Raw genomic sequence first — 23,619 nt, forward strand, 5'->3', positions numbered from 1 at the left:
TAACTAAAATGTAAACTTATGTGCTAAGACAATCTTAGAAATAAAACAAAAAATGTATTTAAAAATATTTTTAAAAAAGTGCAAGTTATAAATTAATAATCGAGCATATCATTATATATATATATATATATATATATATATATATATATATATATTGTATATATATATACAATATATATATATTATATAAACAATGAAAGTTTTAAACAAATTAAAATAAATAATAAGAGTAATTAAAGTACTTTAAATAATATAAAGTAATTAAAATATGATAGTAACGTATGTACAAGTATGTAAAAAGTATCAATAAAAATTATGTGCAAATTTTATCTTACATATAAATTATCAACAAAAATTATATACAAATTATGTAAAAATTATGTTACATACAATTTTATTAATATTACTTATATTATGTAATATGTATGTTATACATAATGCTGGCTGCGGTCAAGGAAACGCTGAGGATACTTTGAAGTGTTTGATTGACCAATCGGAATAAAAATCGGTAAAGATTTCTTTAACTTGATTGGTCAATCAAACGCTTCAAAGCATCCTCAGCATCTCCTTGACCGCAGCCAATATTGAATAATAACAATAAAACTGTAATAGTTGCAAAAATAAACGTCGGTTAGATTAATAGACGCGCGCGCGTCTCTTACTTTCTTACAAATTAGCTCAAGGAGATTATGAGTAAATAATATATTTATGAATTTTTTGATAAATTATTTTAAATATTAGTTGGGTAAAAAAATGTTTCAATTAAAATGTTTTAATTAAAAATCGTTGGTTTCTGTAAAATATGGGAACTAGATTTGTTAAAAAAATATCTGTTATTTCATTACTTTTATACGGAAAAATGAAGTCATCCTATGTTTTTTAAATAAGATCATTTCTCGATATTTTTAACATTTAAAAAGATAAATTAGACGATATATTATGATATATTAGCATATATCATTTTGACCAAAAACCTCAAAATAATTTAAATAATATCTTAAAAGTATAGTCTAATACAAATTATTAATCGCATAAGTACATATATAAGTCGTAAGTATGTACATAAACATTCTAAAAGTATTAAGACAAAATGTCGCAAAAACTTATTTTTTTCTTCATCTTTTTGTCAATTTTTTAATACGATATTATTAATAAGCAAAAGGACTATCAATAATAGATTTTAATATAATTAAATTTATCATCACGCTATACAGGACAAGATTTGCTCTGTTATTTGTGTAAACTTTGCGTTTCGTGCCAGAGCAAACCTTGCCGTGTTCTTGCTACAAATTTGCTATCACATCGTGCGTGACAAGGTTTGTTCTGTTATTTGCGTGAATTTTGCGTCTTGTCGTACCAAAATAAATCTTGCTCTGATTTTGCCACAAATTTGCTATCACGCCATGCATAGCAAGACTTGCGTTGTTATTTACATAAATATTGCGTCTCATCGAGCTAGAGTAAACTTTGCTCTGCTTTTTTCCTAAATTATCTATCATATCGTTCATTGTAAGATTTGCTCTGTTTTTGTCACAAAATTGCTATTATATGCGGTGTGTAATAAGATTTACTGTTATTGAGCAAAGTTTGTGTTTTACTGTGATAGCATCATTTGCTCTTTTCTATGCTTAAAATTTATGAATAAGCCTTTCTGTGTTATTTGCAGCATTATATGACGAAAAGTTTTGCCGTAAATTTGCTCGAAATATTTAGATGAGACGAATCAAGACAAATGTTTGTCAGAAAATTGTTGTTAAAATTGAAACAAACTGTGCCGCAAAGCTTTAGTGAAACGTGATTTTAGCACTCCTGGCTATCTGGGTATATGTATAAGATATTATTTTTTTAATGTTACTCCTATTTTTTTCTTATCAATATTTCTATCAATTATTTTGTGCAGGTTTCTAGCAACCGGAGATCAAATATTATCTATAGCATTGGCGTTTAGATGTGGAGAGTCAACTGTTCGAAAAATTATCCATGAAACTTGCCAAGTTTTAGCTCAGGTATTGCAGCCGATTTACCTAAGCTTGCCAACAGAAGAAGAATGGAAAAAAATTTGTACTGGTTTTTTTGAAAGTTGGAATTTTCCCAATTGCGCAGGATCTTTTGATGGCAAACATGTAGAGATACATGAGATTCCGGGAGTTTATTTTTTAATTATAAAAAAACATTTAGCATTGTGTTACTAGCCGCATGTGATCATAAATACATGTTTACGCTAGTTGACATTGGTTCATATGGTGGCAATAGTGACGGTGGTATTTTTACATCCTCTGAAATTTATTCGGCATTGAAAAGCGAAAGTTTGAATCTTCCCAAAGGGACCGCAAATCTTTCTGGAAGTAACATAACATTGCCTTGTTTTTTTCTTGGAGACAGTGGTTTCCCGATCAATACTTTTATGATGAGACCTTATTCCGGAAAAATAATTGATGAAAAACAGAAAATATTTAATTACAGGTTAGCAATTTGCGTAATTATTTTTATTACTATAGATTTATTTTCTATTCCACTGGCTGAACTGTGCAAACTGGTGCAATAAGTTAGAATGAGGCAAGTAGGTTTTATTTCACTCTAACTTACTGCATCATTGTGCACACTTCAGGGCAGGAATAGAAAAGAAATTTAATATTGTATTATTTAAATATATCTTAAGCTTATAACGCACTTTATTGATTTTCAGATTATCCAGAGCAAGGCGTACAATTGAAAATACGTTCGGTATTTTATCCTCCCGATGGAGAATATATCGAAAACCTATTAATATGCATCCAAAATATATAGACATGGTTGTTATGGCGACTATATGTCTGCATAATTTTATAAAATCTCAGGAAGATCTTGTGGAAGCAAAGGATAGAATATACTGTCCTCCACATTTTGTAGATTCGGAGGATTCTGAAGGTAATATAATCCCTGGGGAATGACGACGATATACTGAAAACACACTGAGAGATATAGCTCCTACTTTAAAGCATCATGCAACTAAAATTGCTTATAATCAACGAGATAAACTGGCTAATTATTTTCTGACACCACCTGGTCAAGTTTTTTGGCAATATGATTATGTGAGAAGAGGACAACATCGTGATGATGCATAGTAAAATACTAATAAAAATTAAAATTATTTACTTATAAATATATATATTTATTTTATAATAAAAGTATTTATTACATTGCATAAAAAAAGATAAATATAATATTTTGTTTCTTTTAATTTTAGTCCTCTTGTTTCTTATAACATTTTGTGCCACTTATGTATTGCATAAAGGAAATAAACATGCATTGCTAATTATCACATAAATTGTATTCAAAATTAATATCTTATCTCAAATAAGTGCATGTTATTTAAAAATAAAAAAATTATATCATTATCACATATTGGATAAAAAAATAACTTAACATATTTCACTATTACATGTTGCATACAAAAAAATAAACTTAAAATAACGTGTATTACTAATTATCACATGAATTGTATTCAAAATTAATATCTTATCTCTAATAATTGCATGTTATTTAAAAATTAAAAAAAATATATCATTATCACATATTGGATAAAAAAATAACTTAACATATTTCACTATTACATGTTGCATACAAAAAAATAAACTTAAAATAACGTGTATTACTAATTATAACATGAATTGTATTCAAAATTAATATCTTATCTCAAATAAGTGCATGTTATTTAAAAATAAAAAAAATATATCATTATCACATATTGGATAAAAAAATAACTTAACATATTTCACTATTACATGTTGCATACAAAAAAATAAACTTAAAATAACGTGTATTATTAATTATCACACGAATTGTATTCAAAATTAATATCTTATCTCTAATAATTGCATGTTATTTAAAAATTTAAAAAAATATATCATTATCACATATTGGATAAAAAAATAACTTAACATATTTCACTATTACATGTTGCATACAAAAAAATAAACTTAAAATAACGTGTATTACTAATTATCACATGAATTGTATTCAAAATTAATATCTTATCTCTAATAATTGCATGTTATTTAAAAATTAAAAAAAATATATCATTATCAAATATTGAATAAAAAAAATAACATATTTCACTATCACACGTTGCATACAAAAATAAACTTAAAATAACGTGTATTACTAATCACCATGTTGCATGAAAATATTTAACTAGACATATATCGCTAATAATTATGTCATAAAAGGAAAAAAAATATCATATAAGATGCAACAATTACGTGTGATAAAATACGCAACAATTATATGTCATATAAAATACGCATTATTGCTTTCCTTTTGTCTGTCTTTGTTTCTTGGGCCATATTAACAAATGATGAAACTAATAATTGACCAAAAGCCACATCTTCTTCTATTTCCGGCTTTAGAGATGATGGCGATGAAGAAACTGGTACACATCTGTTCTCTAATAAAGAGGTAACTTTGCCAATGGCATTTTCTAGAACATCCGGCTTTTCTTTCGACTTTTTTCGTTGTCCAATGAAACTTTTGTTTTGCGTACAGCTAGAGACATTTGCTGCAGATGTGGAAGAGCTATCAGAAAAATTTGAGTGCACACCCGAAGTTAAGGCGTCTTTACTAAAAACAAAAAAGTTTTAACATGTCATTATTCTATTTATGCTTCTGTATATGTATATATAAATTTAGAAAAACATGAAAACTTTTACTAACCCTATATGCTGCACGGTATTACTTGTTAAATCTATGACGCTTTTTTTTGATAGTTGTTGACTTGAAGTAGCCACGTTTATGGAAGATGCATTATTTTCTTTTTCGTCATGTGAGTTAAAATTTCTAACAACAAAATAACATAGGTTTTATTACTGATATAATATAAATATAAGATTTCTATTGTATATAAAAATTGATACTTGAGGTTTGTTCGCGTCTCATGCCCCAACATGCTCCTTTTAACTCCAATGCGATCCTATTGGATAATTTGGATAAAAACTTCAATATCGCATAGGAGTGAAAAGGAACATGTTGGGACATGAACAAACCTTTGATTACATGTTACATACTTTTGTAGATTGGAAAATCCTGTCCCTGGAGGAACGTTTTTGTTTGGCATGTTGGTCAGTGTTCTGAAAGAAAAAGAAATAAATATAAAGATGTAATATAAAAAATGAATTAAAATATACTTGCGAATACATGTGTAATGTATTAGGTTGTTTCAGAAGTTCATTTTCAATTCTCAAATTTGAAAAAGAATTTTCTGAACAATCAAATATTATTTTAATAAAATATATCTTAGAATATCAATTGTTTGTATTATTTGTTTCGGTTCTATCAATTTAATAAAATACTTTTATTTTTCTAAAAACAAAAATGTGCATTATTAACTATTCTAACTTCTATATTATATTTAATATTATAGATAATTACATATTAATCGTACCTTCTCCTTTTAACAAATCTTTCCAGGAATTGCATATTATCGAAAAATTCAAACGTTTTTCTTTTTGATTCTCCACTTCCAGTGGTTGTTTCTTCTTGTTGTTGCTTTTTTTCGCGTGAATAGCGCTCCCTCAGTCGGATCCATCTGGTTTGACACTCTTCCACTTGCAATAAAAATTTCATTAAATTAAAATATAATAATTTAATAATATTTATAATAATTTAACAATGGATGCTTTTCATTTACAAGTCGACATAATGTAAAACAAAAATAGAATGACGCTTGTGTTGATTTGTATTGCTAAATGGAAAGCACCTAATAAAATTTATTTTAAATATAAGTTTTAATTATTCAAAAAAATGTCAAAATTCTTTTATAATTTTATTAATTAGTAACTACTTTTTTTTTACTGAAAATGAGTTAAAATAATAACTTAATATAATTCAAATGTAGAAAGGCATTATGTACGTACCTGTCATGTTCATGATACTTGCTATTTCTACCCAAGCATTCTGTTTCTTAATGGCATCTTTAAAATCCGTCAGTTCCTTATTGTATAAATAAGGATGGTCACGCACTAAAGAAATCAGCAAAGCATCTCTACTCACTTCATTTTTATTTTCATCATAATCAAAATTTTCATCATCCTCATCTTGATATAATGTAGCATAATAATATGAATCATGATCCATTTTCCTATCAATATTTATATAATTAATAATAGAAAAAAAAATAATTTTATGATAATCAAAGAATTTTATTTAATAATAATAAAGAATATTTAAACACACCTTCTCGATATATTTCGAAGGAGATTTTTAATGAAGTTATATGACGTCGATAGTGGGTTTTTCCAGTTTGATCACCGGTTGGTGAAATAATGTCTTTAACCTCGTATTGAGGTTATATGATGTCTATGACGTCGATATATTTCGAAAAGGTTAGAAAGGTTGGAAACAATCTTGGGCCTGTTCTTTTTAGCTGCACTGCTGCACTAGTGCAATTAGTTTAGTGTGAAAGAAAGTATGTTTGTCTCTTTCTTAACTTATTGCACTAGTGCAGCAGTGCAGCTAAAAAGAACAGACCCCTTGTAAAATTCATCGACTCTTGCACAACCACAACCCATAACCATAAAAAATTCGTTCTTACGAATTTTTCGACGCCTTATGCATTATGCTGTATGCACAATGCAAACTCCTCGGGACAAGGAGTGGGGATAAAAATAAAAGATCCTGATTGGCTCATTTCTTTATGCTTATGCGTTATGCGCTTATGCGAAAGTGTGTGCTCCCCGCTTAAGGTTGTAAAGCATAAGACTCAAGAAACTGACCAATCACAGTCAAGTATGGCCGTGTTCCGAAATTGCTGCCAGTTTATTGCCAACACTGAAAATATATAATATACGTAACGTCAGAGAGAAGCCTGAGAGGGGTCATGCTGCCCTTTTTCAGGGAACGCTTTTTCCCCGCCATAAAGTGGCGCTAACTGGATCCATTTACGTACCATTACGGCCGGCGGTACTACGTGGCCGAATCCACTTTTCGCTGCCACGGTAAAACGACCAATTGGTTCATGTCCGTGCTAAATCCATAATTGTGGATCTCAAAAGTACGAAACATATCATACATTTCTTAATATTTATTACATATTATTAACAGCGCGTGATCTTTTTTCACTTTAGCATATATTATAAAGTAATATATATGTATATGCGTGTATAATATATACAAAATTAAAATGCTTATTTCACATAAAATTTAATGTTTTAATAATTTCAATAAAAGTATTTTAATAAAATATATATGTGTATGTTACTCCAATAATAAATATTACCAAAATGAAAAAAAAATCATACGCAATAATGTTTCGTACTTTATTTTGAGATTCACAATAATTAATGAATCTAGCACGAACATACGGTCGTTTTATACACTTATTTATATGTATATGTGTGTGTGTGTATGTATACCCTAACAGCACATGATATCCTGCGTATCATCCCATTTTCATACTCATTATACTATGATCATCCGTAAGATACTGAGAACAACTCTATAATATCTCTTATAGTATGATTCGGTTTTCTATCGCGTGCGTACAATCTCAGAATTTACTCAAAGATACGGTAAAGATACGTACGCTTTTCTATCGCGGGCGTATAATCTCAGGTTTGACGCCAAATATGGAAACGGTACATACGTTTAACGCCATCTGCATATGTTCCTGTTCCGGTCTCTTCCCGCTTGCTCGATGGAATAAGGGATTTCAACTTAGTGAAATCGAAGGTAATCCTTTTTTTCTTTAACTTTTATCTTACATATAATAGTAAATAAAGTTTAACAGACAGATTTTATATATGATTTACGTAATATTTTGTATATTTTTTACATACTTATAAAGCTTTTCTGCTTAGAATAGTTTAAGGTTATATACACAAAAAATGTAAAAATATAACATTTTTAATACATAATTAGTATAAAATATCTTAGATATACATCTCACAAGGAAAGGGTCGGAAGTGTCCCCCTCCGATTTTAATGAGCTTTGAATATGTTGTAGTCTAGATCAAAATAGGAGACACGTATTTTTTTATAAGTGCTGAGTCGGCCGTTAAGGGGGTGAAACACCTTCTTGAAAAAAATCGATTTTTTCATTTCTCAGCGGATACCGTCGAAGCGATAAGAGATATAAACAAAAGTTTCAAATAAAAGTTTTATGGTCTTTAATGTACTTCAAAATCATGTAATCAGATTTGTCGAAAATGTCATATTTTTCGAAATCCCCCCCCCTCCCTTTTAATGTTTGAAAATTTTTAAATTTGTCTCATAACAAAACTTATAGCTCATTTAACGACAAATTCAATCATATATAATAAAGTTGTATTCCGAAGTCATTATATATATGTATATGGAAATATTACATAAAATACCGTACATAATTATTGCATACAAGAATAACAAATATTCATGGTTGATATCGGTTACAAAGATGATGATCATGAAAGAAATGATTTATACAAAGGGATTTTTTACACCATGCGCAAGAAATTACAGCAATTTCACCGCAAATATCACATGTTGGTTTTAAATTAGTTTTGAAACAAAAATCTACTGGTGTATCAAATTCTTCTGGTTTCTTTTCTAAATAACCACTTTTATACCATGCATATTTGAATAAATTTTTAAACCTTGGTGATGAAAATTGATTATGTGTTAATGATTGTAATTTTAAAATATTGTTTCTTGAATGAAGCTTGACGTCAAGATCTAAAAGCATGATGGTATCTGAAAAATGTCTAACAAAATTTTTCCATAAACGAAAACCGAATACATCTAAAGGTTGTATTTTTCCCGTTGCTCCAGCTGGTATAGTTAACAAATTAATATTGTCTATAAAATCTGGTTTGTTTCTTTGAATTATATCAGGACAATGACCAGTCCAAGAATCTAATAATAACACTGATTTTGGTCCAACATTTGGAAAAAACACTTCTTTTATCCAGATCTCAAAATGATGCGATGTTAATTTTCCAGATTTTGATGCCATGACAAAGATATTATTATCTTTAAACATTGTTTCTTTTACTATTGGACCAAATGTTCCAGTAGGTTCTTTTAAAACAATAAACAGAGGCGATAATAATCTACCATCAGCTGAAACAATAGGTTGTATAGTATAACTATGTGTAGTTGCTGATATGGATTGTACTATGCGCTCTACTTTTTTAATACCAATAGGTGATAGTGAACGACCGGAATGAAATTCTAATTGAAATCCACTTTGGTCCGAATTATATACATTTTCAATTCCATATTGTATAATAGAAGATTTAACATTTTCGATAAATGACTTGCTTCGTGCTTCTAAATCTTTGTCTGACGCTAAATTTTTTTTTGTTATAAATTTTGTAATTTTTCTAGATACGATATTATGTGCAAGCTTAAACCTTTTTACCCATGATAATGATGCTGTAAACCCAAGTAGATTTACTTCCTTCTGTGCGCGAAGAGCCCATCGAGCAATATCAATGTCATGAATAATTATTCCCTTTTCAATACCTTCATGGAATTTATTTAACGTATATGTTGAAATTTCTTTCAGTTTATCAAATCTGTTGCCACCTTGATTTACTTGCTGCTCCCATCTTCTTAATTGACGTAATGACGTGACTTTCCGAAATCTATTTCTTATAGATGCAAGAGTTCTTGACTTTTTTGTTCCACTTCTCCATAACTCTACTGCATTTCTTTTATATTCTATTGGTACAGAATCCGCAACACATTCAATTTCTTTTACAAAATATGTGTCTTCTTCTCTTTCTTCATCAATTACAGGTTCTACTTCAGGTATATCAAATTCGTTTTGAAAATCTAATGATGATTCTTCATAAACTTCAAACGCTTCTTCATACATTGATCGAAGCATATTTTCCATCATGTCTTTTGTTTCATTTTCATCTGTTGTAACAGGACTTTCTGGGAATTCCCCAGTCATATACAGTGCAGTGTATAGCAGTACTGCTACATTTCTTGGATTAAACATTATCTAAAAAAATTATTAACATTATGTATATTTGTTTTATAAATATTAGCAAAAAAATACTTATTAGCAACAAAAATATTTTATTATTTAATGCGTATTAATAATTTGTTACGTTTTCCGAGTTTCATGAAAAATAGAACAGTTTTATCACATAACTTAAATAAAGTAATAAAATATTAATTATAATTTAAATACATTAAAACAAAACAGATAAACCGCAATTTTGAATGAAGTGTAAGTAAAAGCAAAAAACTATAAAAGTTTTAAAAATCGAAAAAGTACATACATACTGTATTGTTGTGTGCGTGGGGCACAATTGTTTTTTCAGGATAACGGCTAGTCTTGTTAATTAACTCGAGCACTTGTTAATTATTTGATAACTGATTTGTGACTGTCCGCCGCTTCTAGGCGGTGGCTTTTAACGCCTCCGGTTCTGAACGATTATCGGAGGAGGATCGCGCGGTGGCATGACCAAATAAAATCATTGGTTATTTCTAAAGTGGCGTGATCAAAATGCAAGCGAAGGAAGTCCGAAGACTTCCTCGCATTTTATTGCAATTCAGCGCTATTTCGAGAGTGATTTCTTCCTCTGTTTGATGACTTGGCCGTGTGATACTGGCTGTATCAGCACTTCGGGCAGCTGACTTTCTTATCGCGACGCATTTTTTCGCTCGCTTTATAAGTTATAATCCTTTTAATTATTTTCTTATATATATAAATATATTTACTATCGCGCTCGCGTATATTCGATAGACGCTTTAATAGTAATATGTGTTCCACTGCACGCAGTTGTTAATAAAATAATATATTGCACCAACTCATTTCGCGAATGCGACATCTGTTTATTCATAGAATTGAATCTATTAACATCGGCATCTGATCAATAATTTTCCTTGTCCGACTAGTTTTATTTTTCATGCATTAAAAACATTACTTTTCCATATAAATTATATGTATATTTATTGTCACATAATATAGACATATATTATAATTATAATTATTATATAATTTATAATTATATTTATAAATATAATTTCTATAATTTATAAAAATATATTCTCATAAATTATTTATTGCTAATTTATGGTTGCCTCTGTGAGTTTGCGAAGAAAAATGACTGTCGCTGTGAATAACGAGCGTCATAAGGCGGATAAAGCGGGCGTATAGTAGTGTATAGGGATATTTTTAATTTATTTCTGAAAAATGTGACTTCGGAATACAACTTTATTATATATGATTGAATTTGTCGTTAAATGAGCTATAAGTTTTGTTATGAGACAAATTTAAAAATTTTCAAACATTAAAAGGGAGGGGGGGGATTTCGAAAAATATGACATTTTCGACAAATCTGATTACATGATTTTGAAGTACATTAAAGACCATAAAACTTTTATTTGAAACTTTTGTTTATATCTCTTATCGCTTCGACGGTATCCGCTGAGAAATGAAAAAATCGATTTTTTTCAAGAAGGTGTTTCACCCCCTTAACGGCCGACTCAGCACTTATAAAAAAATACGTGTCTCCTATTTTGATCTAGACTACAACATATTCAAAGCTCATTAAAATCGGAGGGGGACACTTCCGACCCTTTCCTTGTTAGATCTGACGATGATTTCATACAAAAGATAGACGATAATTATCATAAGCCAAATATAACGTGCAGTCTCTTAAATATTCCTCAATTCAAACCTGTAACAAATGTGCCTTTGGACTATATGCATTTGGTGTGCTTAGGAATTATGCGCAAATTGTTAAACTTATGGCTTCATGGAGAACTGCAATATCGATTACAATACAAAGCCGTGAACGATATTTCTACACGTTTAATAAGCCAATTAAAACCATCAATACCTGTTGAATTTGCACGAAAACCACGAAGATTAGATTGTGTGAAATTGTGGAAAGCTACAGAATATAGACAAATATTACTTTATACAGGACCAATAGCATTTAAATCTATATTAAAAAAAGATGTATATATACATTTTATGACATTACATGTTGTTATAAGGATTTTGTCCTCGGAGAAGTTACACGAACACCTTAGCTATGCACAAGAGCTTATTTATTTCTTTGTTAAAACATTTGTAAAATTGTACGGAGCGCAAAACGTATCACATAATGTGCATAGTCTTATTCATCTTGTTGATGACGTCAAAATATATGGACCTCTAGACAACTTCAGTGCCTTTCAATTTGAAAATTACATGCAGATACTTAAAAAGTATATTCGAAAATCAGAAAAACCTTTACAACAAGTTGTACGAAGATTCATTGAAAAAGAAAAGAGCTTATTTACCTCAACTACTAGGCCACATTATGGGCCACAACATTATAATTTAATGTCCTTACATTATGATGGTCCTATTATTCCGAATTGCCACAATCCACAATATAAAGTTGTCAAGTTCAACGGAATGACATTCAAAGCTGACACACTTTCCGATAGCTGTTGTGGTTTAAGTTGTGGTGCAATTGTCTGTATAAAAAATGTAGTTTACTGCGCAAAACGAAATATTCCTGTCATTATTGGTCAAGAATTCATGGAAAAGGAAGATGTCTTTAATGTTCCGTGTTTATCTTCGTTACTGGATATCTATTCTGTTCATACTTTATCTGACTTAAAGGCATGGCCGTTGAAAACCATAGTTAAAAAATATGTTAAATTGCCATATGAAAATGACAAGTTTGCCGTTTTTCCGCTTCTACATTCCGATATTTAATTTTTGCATCTATTTTCGCACAGAATGGACAATAAAAAGAAATATGCTATTGTTGAGTTCAAAGATGGTCTGCAAATCGTACCCGCTACTTGGTTAAGTAGTGATTTACGAAAATGAAAATGGCCCAGACATTATATCAGTAACGACAGATATGACAAAGCGGTTAAATTGATGGAAGTACCTGATTGTACATGGGAGGAGCATACTGTCCTGAAAATATATGCGACATCTTGTAAGTAATTTAATTATTTAAAGTTTTTGTAATATATTTATTTTCTATAAATACGATATTGATACTTTTATTTGCTTTTATAGAAAAACAATGGTGCTTATATTATGTTTATTTCATATATTATTTTTTCAGCAAACTATGCTGTGGCTCGACAAAAATTGAAATTAGCTGAAGAAATGTCCGACATCAATTCTTGTACCGACGAGGATAGACAGAAACTTTGTAAAAAATCCCGCAAAATTAGAGCGGCTAAGATGCATGATTCCAGTTCATATGAGTATACTAACGATGAAAGCGATTCTGAGCAAGCCATTCTCTCAGATCTTCCCAAACCTCCAATCAAAAACGTCTATAAGGAGACGTCCACAAAAACAACTCGAGTATGTAAAAATAATACAATAAAGTATTCTAAAATTGCCGACACAAAACTGGAACAAGAAAGTACTGCATCTTACAATTTTAACAACATTGAAGAAGTTGATTTTCGTAAGTAATTTTTATCTAAATATGTATACATGATAGTTTTTACAACAGCAATACGATTATAATAAAATTATAATATTCAATGCTCTATTTTATTTTGATTAGATAAAGATTTTATATCAAGAATCATTTTAACCTTGTAATAAAAAACATTATGTATTACATTAAATTCTGTATTATATCATGTTTAATATCGCACATTAAAACATATAGAATAATGCAAAAACAAAATTTTATTGGAATATTAATAGTTATATACTTTTTTCTTTTTTACTTTTAGCTTCACAAAGCAGTTTCGCAATTTCGGAGTATTCTGATTATGAAAATGTAGTCCGACGCAGTCCAAATTTGGATTTAAATTCCAGCCAAGGTTTGTATGGAAATGATTTCTATATACCTTCTATTTTATGTACATTACTAATTTACATTTTATATTCTCGAATATCTAATATATACATATATAATGACTGCGTGCGTGTGTGTGTGTACGTTTATATTTCTGCATGCGTATTTATATTTTCTTGTGTTCATGTACAAAGTTTTTAAAAATTGCACTTTATTATCTAATTTTTAAAGGAAACTATTTTTTACAAATTGCATTAATATTGCATATTTTACTTAATATTTTAACACACAATTTTAATTTTTTATGATTTATATGTTTTGTTTTACCATTTTCAGATTCACAGTGTATTGTTAATGTAAATCCTGAACCTGAACGACGGCGCGATATAAATAAATGTGTATTCCCACGTTGTGATAATCATGAGCCTGAACGACGGCATGCGCGCGGCGATGTAAAGAAATGTGTAATTCCGCGTTGTGATACAAGTCTTCCAAGTTTGAATTTAAATTCTAAGCGAGGTTAGTAATCTCCGTTTTGTCTTTAATTATTTAATGTGTCTTTAATTATTGTATGTGTGTAAATGTTTATTTATTTAGATTATATATACATGTATATATGTTTATGTATGTATACCGTCCGTCAATGATTTGCGTTGGATTTGTTATTTCTCTCTTATTCTGTTTCGTACCTCAGCGCCGGTATAGGCAGAGTAAGAGAGACATAACAACAGCACGAGTCATTGACGGGCAGTGTAGAACAAATAGTAAGAAATTTTGTCTTCTATATTATTCATGTTTTTTAGAAATTATTGAACTATTGTAAGAGGCAATGCGTCGCAATCATTCCATTATCAATTATGAAGTAGTGACATTTTTAAACTCAGAGTAAATAGAAACAGGAGGGAAAATATCGATAGTTGAGGCAGGATTTTGACGAACGGAACTACGTCATGGCAGCCATCTTGAGCGTCACTTTGCATCAAACATGATCGGCTCCTGTTTCAGACAATAAATCAACGCTTGAGTAGCTATCTTGAGCATCACTTTATACATTGTATATAGTCACTTCCATCCGCCTGCTTAGTACTATATGTTCCCTCCTGTTTCTATTCTCATTCTGAGCTTCTAATTGGCTCTCGCAATTGCTTCACGACTGGTGTCGAGATATTTACATTGCATTATAGAACGCCCTTAAATGTAAATAAATTGGTTTAAATTGTTTGGAAACAATGATAGCATTATTTAATCAGTTTCAGGACAGTGCGCGGAAACTTCGATAGACATTACTGAACGTCTTCATGATGAAAATGTCCCCCCCAACAGACATATGTTAAATACTTCGATAGACATCACTGAACGTCTTCATAATGAAAATGTCCTGCCCAACAGACATATGTCAAATTATACTGAGGGTTAGTATGCAACTGTATAATTTTTTTAATCTTAAAAGTTTCAAATACACTCCAAAATTTCAATATCGACGCTTTCAAAGAAAATCAGCAATTCCATTACATATTTTACTATTTCAAAAACATTTATTTTAAAACAATTTTATTTTTAAAATTTTGCGATCTTTTTGTATTTTTAACATATAATTCGTAAAAGTATATAGGCATGTATGTATGTACTCATACACTGGTTTAAGTTACGCGAGATTTGCTAAAAAATAAATAAATCTAAATAAATCTAAATAAATCTTACGAAAAACGTTTTAAAAATTACTAAAAATTGTAAGGTTTACGAGATCATTTTATTAAATTTATGAGATTATTTTATTTCATTTTAATATATTGTGATATGAAAACTAAAATATTTATGAAACTACGTTTATACATATATATATACTAATTTTTTAATAATCATACTTTAATACTTTTATGTACATATTAATATATATATATATATATATATATATATATATACATGCATAAATGTAATTTAAATGTGTTGTAGGATTTGATTTTGAACGCTACATAATTAAAAAATTCCAACATCTGGAATTAAAAATGAGCAATAACCTGAAACTAACCCAAAAAATTTTAGAAAAGGTTTCTAATACCGCACAGATTGCAGAAGAAGCACAGGAAAAAATTGATATTTTTCAACATTTACCACTAAGAGACGAAAATGATTTAGAAATTATGGAACGAAAATTGACGAATGACATTGTATACCGAAATGAAATGGTAATTATAATTCAATATTAGAAAATATTTGTTTAAGAGAATTATTGAAGAGGATAACAGTTAATGATTGCTTTAAAAATTGAAAATTAAAAGTGTGTGATATAACTTCTTTAATTAGGATGCCTAAGTGACATCCAAGAAGTGTTGTTTAAAAAGCTATACTTTTAAAAACTCACGTTTGAAAGAGGTATTAATAATATTTTCTATTTATTACAGATCAAACAGTTAACACGATTGACAGCGCGGGATATTAAAAATTCATGTTTAAATTTATTGAGACAAATAGTCTCAAACAAAGTTGCTGTATTATATAGTTGGCATGGTGCCAAAAAAAAAAAGAATTTTTCCCAGCTGAACTTGTGTCAAGTAATATTAAGTAAGTAAACTATTAAGGGTGAATACGCAGTCAGGCGGCGCAAAAACAGGATTTTTCTCAAATTTTTTAAAAGGAAACTAATAAAGTTTTTTATTTACAAACTCTTTTGCATAATATTAATCAACAATTTAAGAATATTTCGTAATTTTTTAATTAATATTTTTTAATTAAAAAATAATAATTATAATTGTTGTGACTATTTTAATATGGCTCCTCAAAAAATTCCGGTGGACACACTGTAACTCGAGGCGGTGGACACACTGTAACTCGAGGCAGGATCATCTGAAATAAAAAACCCAAAAACATTTCGTTAGTAGATGACTTTGCCTTCCGTGTGAACGAAGAATTTTTTTTGATGATTAGAACTTGTTTTAAAAAATAAAATCGGTCGATTTTTTAAGCAAAAATCGTGACTTAAAAGTTCTCTAAACTTAAAAGTTCTCTAAAAAATTCAAAATTTAATTTTTTTCAAAATCCTTCGTTCACATGAAAGACAAAGTCTTCTACTAACGAAATCTTTTTGGGTTTTTGGTTTCAGATGATCCTGCCTCGAGTTACAGTGTCCATCGGAATGCCACTTTTTTTAGGAGCCATATCAAAATAGTCACAACAATTATAATTATTATTATTTCTTAATGAAAAAATTACAAAATGTTCTTAAATGTTGATTAATATCATGCAAAAGTTTGTAAATAAAAAACTATTCGTTTTCTTTTAAAAAATTCGAGAAAGACCCTCTGTTTTCGCACTGCCTGACTGCGTATTCCCCCTTAAGGAACAATTTTTTTCTTCCTAACATTATTAAGGCTTTTGAATATTTTGATAAAACTAAAAATTACTTTTGATACACTTGTAATACATTATATTTTAATTTTCTGAAAAATGTTAAAAATGTTTGAAATTGTAATAGTCATATTAATATTTTTCAATTATATCCATCATAATTACATACGAGTCTTAGAAACAAAATTAAAAAGAAGAAATTTCATTTTATTCTATTTTATTTAAATTACATTTTGCAAATGTGTTAGAGATGCCTTTTATTCAAATAAAAAAGAAGTTGAAATAATTAATTTCAAAAAACATATTTCCTTCTGTTTTAGCTATTGTAAGAAACGCGCATGAAGCAGCAAAGGATGAGCACATATCTAATACAATAAAAGTATGGTTAGCTCACGCTAAAGAGCGTATTGATAGAGAGAAAGAAAAAAAAAGAAAAATTCAGAGGGATCGAAACGATCTTCCGGAAGAACTAGAAGAGCCCTCTGACTGAATGTGATAATTATCTTGTCAACGTATTTAAATAAGACACGTTAGCGCAAGAGCCAAAGATTACAATTAAGAATTTTGCTTTTTTCAAATTTTGTTCGAGTTATAATGAAAATCTTTATTTTGAGAGAGTTTACGATATATAGAGAATTTACTTTTTCTTTTATTTATAAATGTTATATATATATATATATACATAACATATATGTAATGAAGAATAATGTGTTCATAATGTATATGACACATATTTTGAAGTAACGTTTTTGCAATAAAAACATCAATAAAAAATCAAAATTGACATTAATAATCTAATCCTAACCTAACCTAATCCTAACCTATCCTGTTCAATGCGTGAGCACGCGCGCACTTGGCGGTATATATGTGTGCGTGTATAAATGATCTACTGCAATCTTCCCATTTTCATCATTTTCTGAAACTATCCTCCAACTATAGACATTCGCGGAGAAATACTATGGGAGATGCTACCCCGGACATTAGATCATTCGCAGAACGTACTGCGTCAATCGCAGTACGTTTGAGATTGTTCTGAGAATATACACAATATACTTTTGCGATATTCTTAGAACATTCTCAGAATCTACTTGTGCTGTTAGGGTATGTATATATACTTATATACAGGGTGTCAATTAAGTCCCGGGACGGCTGAATATTTTCTCATGTAAGGTATTTTTTAAAAAGGTCAAGGTCATTTCTGAAGTAATTTTCAACGAGGAATTCAACGGTGACCTTCAATTTGACCTTGAGCTTGACCTTCAAGGTTATTTGAAGGTCAAAGTGTTTTTTTTTAATAGGAACCCCTATTTTTGATTGTATATTCTTATAGCTGACCTCGAGAGCTTTCCAAAACACTATAATAAAATATTTTTCCCTCAAGCATTTATCGAGTTATGATGCTTCAAATCATTTCTTAATTTTACATAAACCGTAAAATATCTTGTAAAATATTCACTTTTCGATTATTTTACCTTAATACTTTTATGTACAAAATAATGAGAGGAATCAATTGGTTTAAAGAAAACATACAGTTGTTTTTAAGAAAAAATATGGAATTGTTAATTGCAAATTACATATTTTTTTTTAAAAACAACTATATGTTTTCTTTACGCCAATTGATTCCTCTCATTATTTTGTACATAAAAGTATTAAGGTAAAATAATCGAAAAGTGAATATTTTACAAGATATTTTACGGTTTATGTAAAATTAAGAAATGATTTGAAGCATCATAACTCGATAAATGCTTGAGGGAAAAATATTTTATTATAGTGTTTTGGAAAGCTCTCGAGGTCAGCTATAAGAATATACAATCAAAAATAGGGGTTCCTATTAAAAAAAAACACTTTGACCTTCAAATAACCTTGAAGGTCAAGCTCAAGGTCAAATTGAAGGTCACCGTTGAATTCCTCGTTGAAAATTACTTCAGAAATGACCTTGACCTTTTTAAAAAATACCTTACATGAGAAAATATTCAGCCGTCCCGGGACTTAATTGACACCCTGTATATGTATATGTACCAATAAAATATGACATATATGTATACTATACACATATATATATATATATATATATATATATATATATATATATATTTATATATACACACATACATTTTCCTTATTTTTTTCTATCTTTAAACAAATTAAATATTTTATTTCGTTATTTTTCTCACAGATTATTATTTTTATTTTCAGGAAAGATCAGAAAGCAGCAGACGGTGCTGCTGCTGCTGCTGCTGCTGATGATGATTATTATGATGATGCTGATGAAATAAGTGATAAATAATAAAGTGATCAGTATTTTAAAAGCATGCAATATAAAAAGTGCAATATAAGAAAAGATATATATATATATATATATATATATATATATATATATTAAAAATTATAATTTATAAAATTATAATTATATATTACGTTTTTTTATATAAATAATTCTCTATATAAATAATTTTCTATATAAATAATTTTCTATTAAATATGAGTAAATATACATAATATATATAATAAAAATAAAGTGATTTATTAAAAGTATTTGTGTTTTATTTCAACAATAATAATTAATATCATACGTTCTTGCGACATTTCTGCAATGTTTCTAATAAAATTAAAAAGAACATTACAGCAACCTAACAGAAATTAAAAAGAAACATTACAGTAACCTAACTGAAAGCTTCCAAAACATATTTCTGTAATATTTCAGAAACGTTCTTGCGGATAAAAGCGGACATTTTGACGTTGCTGCAACCTTACAGAAACATTGCAGAGACATTACGTAACGTAACTGCAACAGTTTCAACATTTCAGTGTTATGTTTCTGCAACATTGCAGACACTTTTCTGTGCTATCAGGGAATATATGCATATACAATCTTAATAGTTTTTAAAAAATTGGAAATTTAATAAGTAATCTTTATTATTTTTGTTCTTATTTACAATATAGTGCTTCAGTATTTTAAAGAAATTATATCCGTCAGCAATCATACTTCAGGACACAATTATGGCAAATAGCAGATGATTTAAGAGACATGAAAAATGAACTGATGCAACAAATCCGTCAACGGCCAAATGGCAATAATCAAAGAGAAGAGTCTATTTTTTCTTTTCTCCATCTTCCTTTTAATTCTATCGAAGATTTAGAAGAGCATGTTGAGCAATTTTTAAACCAACCAAATAATTTCGAAACATCAGTAATAATACTTCGTTAATTATCATTAAACTATAACTAGTAGTTGGATACTAGTACTTTAGTAGTAGTTGAATAGTATAATTATATATTTATGATACACAGAAATTGTTGCAATTCTCATGTTTGCTGTTAATTTTTTATTTTAAATTATTTGCAATGATATAAGTTTTCAAAAATATTTTAAAGACAATTATAGCTAATTGATCTAAAATTTTAAATAGGTATGTTGATTATAAAATACAAATTAACTTAGTAAATAAATTCAAATTGGAAATAAAAATTTATTAAATCAAATTAGTATATAAATTTCAAAAAATGAAACTGATTTTTTTTCAATTCTTTTTAATTCTATTTGTATTACATTGTAAGTCTAATTAGTGTTTACTATGGAAATATATTACTAAAAATTAATAATAAATATTCAAATTATTAAATTAATATTAAATATATTTGTTACACTTGTAATTTTCAAAATAAAATGTACTCAAAACATTGATTGTAGGTTAAAGAAGTATCTCGAGTTGGAGGAAAACATCCTTATGAATTTATTAAGCGCAATTGTACTCGTTTATTGACCAATGAGCTAGCAGAAAAATATAGTTGGCTTGGAGCAAAACAAAAGCGAAAGTTTTGTCATTTAAAACTCGCTGACTTGTTAATTAGTAAGCGTCTAATATACATAATGCTATTTATTTGTATACTAATACAATTTTTCTTATCTAAATGATTAATCTTAATAAAACCACATGTATAATCAAAAAAGAAATTACTGATTACAAGATCCTGATTTTTATTACAGTTTCCGGTCAAGAGAGTAATTCCGAATATACTAAAAAAATTTTAGAAGAGGCGATCCAGAAATGGCTGCGAAGAGCCAAAGAAAGATTGAATGCTGAGAAGAAGAAGGAAGATAAATAAAGAATTGAACAAGAAAAAGAAGACGAATTTTGATATATTATTTACATATATATTATCTACATATGACACACATGATGTGTAATATTAACATTGTAATAGCGTTCAAAGTTTTAGTTTTAAGTTGTTAAAGTTAATTTGATAATACGTACGTATGTGATATTAATGTAACCATGTACTATATGTAACCATGTTCAAATATTTAATTTCTAGTTAAGATTTATTATAATGCGTAATATTGCGATATTTCTAGAAATGGAAAGTTTATTTTATAATACGTACGTATGTGATAATAATGTATATGTAACCATGTCTAAAGATTTATTTTTTAGTTGTTAAGATTTATTATAATGCGTAATATTACGATATTTCCAGAAACGAAAAGTTTATTTTATAATACGTATGTATGTGATACTAATATGTATATGTGACCATGTCCAAAGATTTAATTTTTAGTTGTTAAGATTTATTATAATGCGTAATATTGTGATATGTTCCAGAAATGGAAGATGATAATTCTGTGAGATATATATATGTATATATACAGGGTCTACCAAAAGTGTGGAAACCCCTAAATATCTCGGAAAATATACGTTTTACAGAAAAGTGTTTCCAACAAAAGTTGTAGGGTTTAAGAAGATCTATATACTGATTCCATCAGTTTGACCTTGGATGGCGTCGTCAAGGTTAGGTCAAGGTCACATTGACTTTTTTAAATGACACCCCCTACATTTGATTGCATATTCTTATAGCTTAATTCAAGAGCTTTCCAAAACACTATAATAATGTTCATTTTTATTAAGTACTTTGCGAGTTATGAGGGTTGAATGATAGAGTAGCGCCGGTATTAACATTATCCAAGGTGTACTACATGGAGGTTACTCGCTCGGATTTGCATCTGTTGTGTGTGTGATCCAGCTAACTAAGGCAAGATCGATTCCTCAACATATCCTCATATTTCGCTGAAGTCAAATTGCCAAAAAATTGCTCCATAAAACGTGTATGAAACGTCTCGTTAGTTCCTTCATTTACCGCTATGTGACGCACTACATGCAGTCTAACTCGCATTTAAAATTCAACTAAGAATGTATAAAGCTATCAAAGAACGAGCACCTTCTAACTTCAGCTTTGAGCAAGCAGAAATTAATTGTTAGCGTCCAAATACAACGTACGATTAATTAAAATTAAACGTTTTAAAAATGGCTGGCGACTTGTCGGAACGTGAAAGAATCACTATCCTCATGATGCGTGGATGGGGTGATAACGAAAGATCGTTCTCTGATGTCGTTCGATTATTTAATGACACGTATCCGAACCGTCGAATTAATAAGTCCACTGTGTTAAAAACAATAGAACGTTTTAGACAAACTGGTAGCGTAAGAAATCGCTCTAAGTCAGGAAGACCATTGTCTGCAACCAACGAAGAAAAACAACTTGATGTTCTGCAGACATTTATTGAAGATCCCAATTCTAGTGTTCAGAGAGTCGCTCAAACTCACGATATTGCTCCCATGTCGGTTTGGAGAATTTTAAAGAAGAACAAGTTCCATCCATATAAATTGCAATACGTTCAAGAATTGCAAAACGGAGATGAGGAGCGTCGTATACATTTCTGTGAAAGAATGATGGCACTAATAGATGTCCGGCCCATCTTCCCTTATCAAATTGTTTTCACAGACGAGGCAACTTTTACCTTAACGGGAGAAGTTAATAATCAAAATTTTCGTTTCTGGTCAGATGAGAACCCGAATTGGGTGCGGGAAACTCACACACAACATCCACAAAAAATAAATGTATGGTGCGGAATAATAGATGGCTATTTAATAGGGCCGTTTTTTTTTGAAGAATATTTGAACGCTCAAAGGTATGAGAGATTACTTGTTGATCAAATAATTCCAGCCATACAGAATACTTTTCCAAATAATTTCCAAGAAATATGGTTTCAGCATGATGGAGCTCCTGCTCATTTTGGTGCAGGACCACGTCGTATTTTAAATGAGACTTTTCCGCTACGGTGGATAGGAAGAAGGAACGGAAATGAGGGAGGAGAGGATTGGCCACCTCGGTCACCAGATCTAACTCCTCTTGATTATTATCTATGGGGATATCTGAAGAGTAAGGTTTACAGAACAAAACCTAAAACCATTCACGAATTGATACAGCGAATAAGGGATGAAATGGCTTTGATACCTTTTGAAACGAATCGTAAAGTCATTTCTACATTCTACCAAAGATTAGCATATTGTCAGGAAGTAAATGGCAGCCACTTTCAGCATTTACTTTAACACATTGAAACACATTTGCAATCGTTTGGTGCAACCTAACCTGATCTCTGTATACACGCACCGCACGCACGCACACGCACACATTTCGAACAATTATTATGATAAATGAGCATCCACAAATTTATTTACTGTTTACAATG

General features: G+C 29.3%; 1 protein-coding gene and 1 long non-coding RNA gene across 2 annotated transcripts; both read left to right on the forward strand.

Annotated features, from left to right (window-relative positions):
- The first annotated feature begins 12,788 nt into the window (after positions 1–12,788).
- LOC112637879 lies at positions 12,789–17,749 on the forward strand. Its single transcript, XM_025408551.1, has 8 exons — positions 12,789–12,917; positions 13,050–13,403; positions 13,681–13,770; positions 14,082–14,264; positions 14,996–15,157; positions 15,699–15,931; positions 16,148–16,307; positions 17,411–17,749. Exons 1-8 carry the CDS (start codon positions 12,857–12,859, stop codon positions 17,578–17,580), a joined length of 1,413 nt encoding a protein of 470 aa, XP_025264336.1. The 5' UTR covers positions 12,789–12,856; the 3' UTR covers positions 17,581–17,749.
- Positions 17,750–20,134: 2,385 nt separating this feature from the next.
- Positions 20,135–21,155, forward strand: LOC112637875. Its single transcript, XR_003122773.1, has 3 exons — positions 20,135–20,280; positions 20,782–20,941; positions 21,079–21,155. It is a non-coding gene; the product is annotated as an uncharacterized LOC112637875 (long non-coding RNA).
- Positions 21,156–23,619: the final 2,464 nt, after the last annotated feature.

The sequence above is a fragment of the Camponotus floridanus genome, unplaced genomic scaffold, assembly GCF_003227725.1.
Source record: "Camponotus floridanus strain SB8 unplaced genomic scaffold, Cflo_v7.5 scaffold215, whole genome shotgun sequence".
In the NCBI taxonomy this organism is placed as follows: domain Eukaryota; kingdom Metazoa; phylum Arthropoda; class Insecta; order Hymenoptera; family Formicidae; genus Camponotus; species Camponotus floridanus.